At 40.5% G+C, this 6988-nt stretch overlaps 1 protein-coding gene across 1 annotated transcript; it reads right to left on the reverse strand.

Annotated features, from left to right (window-relative positions):
- Window positions 1-5235: 5235 nt before the first annotated feature.
- LOC139393144 (urocortin 3, like) lies at window positions 5236-6688 on the reverse strand. The gene has a single exon (XM_071141514.1). The coding sequence runs from the start codon at window positions 6686-6688 to the stop codon at window positions 6227-6229; it is 462 nt and encodes a 153-aa protein (XP_070997615.1). The 3' UTR covers window positions 5236-6226.
- Window positions 6689-6988: the final 300 nt, after the last annotated feature.

Here is a 6988-nt window from a genome sequence, read left to right on the forward strand (position 1 = left end):
CGTCAATGTAATGATTTGTAGCAGGGGAGTAGTGAGCTGCGCGTAGATCAGTGGTCACCTTTTCTGAGTCAAGATAACTTTCTGAGTCAAAATGCATGCCGAGATCTACCGCTCTGATTTGTTTATGAACATGACTTTAAAAATGTAAGCCTATGCAACATTAACCAATTAGAAACAGTACTGTATTAATGAGGTTTTTGCAGTAAACTATAGGCCCAATACATTATCACCGCATACTGGCTTTGCTTGAATTGACCAGCCAATGCATTGTTTTTCGGGAAAATTATATTTCAAAATTTGAGGTAGGCTATATGATCACACCGGTAATATATCCATTGTTGTATTACTTGTGAGGCACAGCTGAGTGAGCATACATTTAAATAATTTGCTTTTTATTTTACTGAGCCGATGGTGCCTGCATCTGAGGGAGAGAGCAGCAGACTGAGGGTCCGTCTCTCAACATCCCTCCGCTCTCCCTTTTCTCCACTGACACTGACCAAAAAGGGACACCGTCTTCCAGCTGATGGAAAAACTTGAGTCGCACTGCATTATTTCTGTCTCATGCACAAATTAATGTTGTTACTCATATGAATAGAGAAAGTGAAATATTCCTTAATATAAAAAAAGACCCAAGCCGGTAATAATAACAACGCCAGCCTATCAATACACTTCCCTACTCATTCATTACTGCTGCACTGATTGTTGTAGCGTTGAGTGGAAATAGGAAGAACGCACATTTTATGGGTTATAAAGTGTTGAATACAAAGTGTTGACAGTGCTGAGTAAGAACTTAAACATGAACTCACTCATAAACACAGCAGCTCTTTGCTGTATTCGTTGGCAGTTTCTCTCTAGTCATGGTTTTGAAATCTCACAGTATCAATCTTGCCGTAGCTTTCTTTTATGCCTGCTACCTTACTGCAGACTCGGTCATCTGAGCAATCTGATTAGCCAGCGATAGCATAGTGCACTTGATTTCCTCTCCAGGCCCACGGGGAAGTGGTGGGAGTTTGTACCTTCAGACACATGAAATGGCAACAGTTTGCCTATCTGGCGCCAGGGCAGCTGAAATGTCTGCACCTACCACTAACAGCCTGAGACTAATAAAAAAAAAAGCAACACAAGGCTTTATCGCGTCGACTAGAAATGCCTTGGAGATCAACAAGATCTCGATCGACTGGATGGTGACCACTGGCATAGATGATGGTTTGCCCCATCCTGCGACCTAAAGTTTGTATCAGATACTCAACATGATCTACTCACACCTACTGTAGTGGTCTGAGCATAAACCACACGAAAACAAGACTAGACACTATGGAATATAACGCTTTTACTATCTCATCCTGGAATATACAAGGTCTGAGGTCATCTCCCTTTGGCCTAAAGAGCAGGAACACAGACTTAATCAATGAAATTGGAAATACAGAAAGTGTCATCACAGATAGAACAATGAGACAAATGTTTCACCGGACATATAAATGTGAAGCATCTGCTTGGCGTTTCCACTCACTGCCACATATGGTAGTGAGAGGAAGCCCACTGGCCGGCAGTTGGAGATAAAAAGTCCGTTTAGAACATATTCTTATTTACAATGACAGCCTACACCAGCCAAACTCAGACAACGCAGGGCCAATTGTGCGCCGCACTATGGGACTCACAATCACAGTCAGTTGTGATACAGCCTGGATTCAAACCTGGGTGTCTGTAGTGACCCCTCTAGCACTGAGATGCAGTGCCTTAGACCGCTGTGCCACTCGGGAGCCTGGGAGAAGATGGAAAGAGATGGATTTTGGCTGCCATTCTGCAAATTTTGTCATCAATGAAAAATGTGATCAATACTGTTCCCAAAACTAAAATCTGTAATGAACAGAGTGGGCGAGGTATTGTAGACTTTACCCTTTGCAAAGGTTTGTAAAAATCACGTTGTTTAGGAGTGCAAAGGCGAATATAGCTATTGCACACGTGTACTTCACAGAGGGGTTCCCTAACGGAAATATGCAGATGCCTGCAAGAATGTGCCAATAGGATCTCGCTAGCTCGTGCTTGGCTCTGCCCACCTCCTTATTTGTTCTACCCACTATGACTCATTTGATTCCATTTGAAATGACAGACTGTGGTCTATCTGTGTTTAGTTATAAAAAAGATGTTATCATCCTAAAAGAAACATGGTATAGAAGAGAAGGACTCATTGGTTGACCTCTAGGTTACAGAGAGCTGGTCGTCCCAACCACCGAACTACCAGGTGTGAAACAGGGAAGAGACTCAGGTGGTATGCGACTTTGATATAGAGCAGACATTACCCACTCCATTAAATTAGTAAAAACAGGAAGGAACATTTTACATCTGGCTAGAAATTAATAAGGAAATTATCTAAACAGAGAATAATGTCCTCATGTGTGCTACCTATATCCCCTTTGACCTTTTAGCTTCCCTATCAAATCTTAAAATGTCAAGCAGACATCCTAAGAAAATTAACAACAATGACAAATGGTTAGATGAAGAATACAAAGACCTAAGAAAGGAATTGAGAAACCTATCTAACCAAAAACATAGAGACCCAGAAAACCTGAGTCTACGCCTTCACTATGGTAAATCACTAAAACAACAAAGAAATACACTACAGAAAAAGAAGGAACAGCATGTCAGAAATCAGCTCAATGTAATTGAAGAATCCATAGAATCTAACCACTTCTGGGAAAATTGAAACACACTAAACAAACAACAACACAAGGAGTTATCTATCCAAAACAGAGATGTATGGATAAACCACCTCCAATCTTTTTGGCCCTATAACAAAAAACAAACAGTAAAAACATATACATTATCAATTACAAATCTTAGAATAAACTATTAAAGACTACCAAAACACACTGGATTCTCCAATTACATTGAATGAACTACAGGACAAAATACAAACCCTTCAACCCAAAAAGGCCTGTGAGGTTGATGGTATCGTAAATTAAATTATAAAATATACAGACCACAAATTCCAATTGACTATACATAAACTCTTTAACATCATCCTCAGCTCTTGTCTCTTCCCCAATATTTGGAACCAAGGACTGATCAACCCAATCCACAAAAGTGGAGACAAAGTTGACCCCAATAACTACCGTGGGATATGCGTCAACAGCAACCTTGTGAAAATCCTCTGCATTATCATTAACAGCAAACTCATACATTTCTTCAGTGATAACAATGTAGTGAGAAAATTTCAAATGGGCATTTACCAAATTACCGTACGACAGACCATGTATTCACCCTGCACACCCTAATTGACAAACAAACAAATCCAAAACAAAGGCAAAGTCTTCTCATGCTTTTAACTTAGGGTCTGCTATATCAATTGATTGAAAGTGGTGTTGGGGGAAAAACATACAACATTATAAAATGCCTGTTCACAAACAACAAGTGTGCAGTTAAAATTGGCAAACAACACACACGTCTTTCCACAGGGTCGTGGGGTGAAACAGGGATGCAGCTTAAGCCCCACCCTTTTCAACATATATATCAATGAATTGGCGAGGGCACTAGAACAGTCTGCAGCACCCAGACTCACCCTACTAGAATCTGAAGTCAAATGTCTTCTGTTTGCTGATGATCTGGTGCTTCTGTTCCCAACCAAGGGGGGCCTACAGTAGCACCTAGATCTTCTGCACAGATTCTGTCAGATCTGGGCCCTGACAGTAAATCTCAGTAAGACAAAAATAATGGTGTTCCAAAAAAGGTCCAGTTGCAAGGACCACAAATACCATCTAGACACTATTGCCGTAGAGCACGCTAAAAACTATACATAACTCATCCTAAACATCAGCACCACAAGGTAACTTCCACAAAGCTGTGAACAATCTGAGAGACAAGGCAAGAAGGGCCTCTACACCCTACCAAAAAATACTTGAATCAGTTATTGCCCTTTGTGGTTGTGAGGTCTGAGGTCCGCTCAGCAACCAAGAATTCACAAAAGCATCCTCCGTGTACAATGTAAAACACCAATACCTGACCACTGTGACTGACCCAAAATTAAGGAAAGCTTAGACTATGTACAGGCTCAGTGAACATAGCCTTGCTATTGCGAGAGGACGCCATAGGCTATGGGCACACTGCCCACAAAATGAGGTGGAAACTGATCTCCACTTCCTAACCTCCTGCCAAATGTCTGACCATATTAGAGACACATATTTCCCTCAGATTACAGACCCACAATAAACGGATATCTATTGGGTAAAATAACAGTGTGCCATCGCAGCAGCAATCAAATGAAATGTAATTTAATTGTAGCAAAGATTACGGATATACTGACAAGATACATGTCTCTCTTCCCCAACAATGGGAGTCATTGTCCACAAAGAGGCACAGCGGGCTGTCTAGCTTCCACCTATCCTTTGTTTGGATTGGTGGATTAATGCATGTCATTATTGTAATCTTATTTTGTATATATTCGACGAGGGTTGTTGACTTCACCCTCCTGTATTCAATCGAGAAAGATGCTATGCTACTAGCCTCATGTCATGAATATGCATAGCCATTTTGAGACAACTCTGATATAAAGTGTGTTTTCTCAAAGTTACCAGGATGTCCCCATGAGTGACAGAACACTGAGCCAATCATGACGCAACAGTCCGTATTTTCTGCTGGCTTGCCCTACCACCACAGAAAGCTGAGATCGCTTGAAACACCTGCATTTTGTAGCTGCCTTACTCAAGAAAACAAAAAAGAGACCATGTTTGTATGCAGCTTTATTAACTCAATGATATACATATTTTTTTTACATTGTTTGAAAACTGATATCTGACACAAAATAACATGCAATACAGGCAAAGCCAATTTTTTGGCAAAAAATGTGGGGCTCAAAACAAGTGGGGCTCTGTCCCACCAGCCCCGAAGGACGGGTCGTCACTGGGGTTAGGTATAAAATCAGACCTTTCGACTTTGTGGCTGTGCCAGCTAGTGACCACACTGCAGAGCTGCCAAACTCCTAACCTGAAGCTGGTTCACACATTCAAGTTTCCATATAGGCTCACTTGTTGTCATAATAAATGCAATTTTTAATATAATACAATGTAATAATAAATAACATCTTTAAATGCCTCTAAAATATTTAGAGAGGGGGAAATGTAATGGTCACTGATGACTCCCAATTGTGTGTGTGTGTGTGTGTGTGTGTGTGTGTGTGTGTAACCTGTGTTTAACGCACCTGAAAGCTATAGCATATATAGGGACGATAATATATTTAGTTCATATAGACAAAGCTGTTGTTTTCCATTTGCTGACTGACTGACTTGATTATGCCTAACACCTAAATTACAACACCTTCTAAATTTGAAAATGGCCGTTATTGAAGACAACGTTTAATTAATCTGCTTTTATTTGAGGAAAAATAATCCCTTTGTGTATAAAAATAACAGACATTTGATGATCAAACATTGAGGCTACCATGCATTTTCCTTGAAATAACTCATAATCATTTCACATTCTAGCGTCTATTCACAAAGGTATATAGGCTAACTCGCTTCTCTTTACACTAAATATGCCGCAACATGCGTGCGAATTTCAATGAAAGCAATTTGTTCACAGAATTTGTATTGTACCGTACTGTCCTGTATTTCAAGCATATGCATGCCTTGCTTTTCCTATAAAACGCGGGCACAAATGAGAAGAAATGCAAACCATTTCCATTGACAGGCTAATTACACTTTAACCACTGATTTTATGCATATGCAATTGACATATTTCCTCATTTGCCTTATCTAATTTCAAAGACCCCTCTCATTACAACACATTTCCTGGTTCGATCTTTAACACTCCAGTGGAAGACTATAAGTTGTATATCTTTAAAGGGCCTAACCTTATTTTGAAAGTACTTTCATTTTAATGAATGGAAATGTATATTCTGAACAGAAATGAAAATCATTCAGTGTATAGACTAGTTCAAAATGATCTCGAATTGTCTTTTGATTTTCATTCAATTTCAGGGATTCTAAGATGGAATAGGCCTGTAAAGTAAACAATCCAATTGTACTTCAGAAAAGTAAATCTCAATAATCCCTATGTTTCGTATTTAAATTTGCTAGATCATACCCACAGAAAAAAAAACATCTCACAAATACTACATCTGAAAGTTTGATTTGAGGAAAAATAAAACTTCCAGCAAAACGTATTTGTCAGAGTGAAAATCTAATATGTAATGGATAATCAGGGTAGCAGCTTCAACCGTCGGAGAGATAGTCTACTGTCTCTTCCTTCGTCCAATCTGCGCCATCAGACGCGCGTTGTCGGCCGCTTTTGCGCGCAGGTTCTTGGACTTTTGGATGTCAAAGAGAATGTTCATGATGTTGGTGGGCACATCTAGAGACAGGGTAAACTTGCGTAGCCGATCATTATTAATGCTGTTCTGGAACATCTTACTCCTTAGCTGCGTCTGACTGAGAAATCTGTAGTTGGCGGGGTAAGTAGACGTCCTTTTCTCCCGCGACTCTGCGGAGGAGAGAGTGTCTCCGGACTTGAAGAGGGAGCCCCAGCTTTCCGACACTGGGAACGTGTCACTGGGAACGTCGTTCGTCTGGACCTCAGCTAGTATGTCATCGTCACAGAGGAGGTTGGAGTCGCTCTGGTACAGTCTGAGACAGAGGCTGGAGGTTGGCGCGCAGAGGACAGCCAGCACAACCAGGGTTCTTAGGAACGGCATCATGATGTCCTATGCGGTCGGAGAGAGCGAGAGAGAGAGAGAACCGTTCGTTTATTGGTCACTAAACTTTTAAAGTTCCCAGATATCTGACAAATATAGCCCTGTCCATGTTCACCATGCGTAAAGACAATAGTGCAAACGAGTAGATCCGTTTTATGCGTTATTGTCTTCCCTATTGCAAAGGATATAAAGCAACACTTTATGGTTTAAAAATGATAAGATCTATACATTAAGTGAATGGTATTGAAATATGTAACTATATTCATTTTGAGCACACGGAAATGAGCACACGGAAATGTGCCA

Source organism: Oncorhynchus clarkii, chromosome 33 (genome assembly GCF_045791955.1).
Source record: "Oncorhynchus clarkii lewisi isolate Uvic-CL-2024 chromosome 33, UVic_Ocla_1.0, whole genome shotgun sequence".
NCBI lineage: Eukaryota > Metazoa > Chordata > Actinopteri > Salmoniformes > Salmonidae > Oncorhynchus > Oncorhynchus clarkii.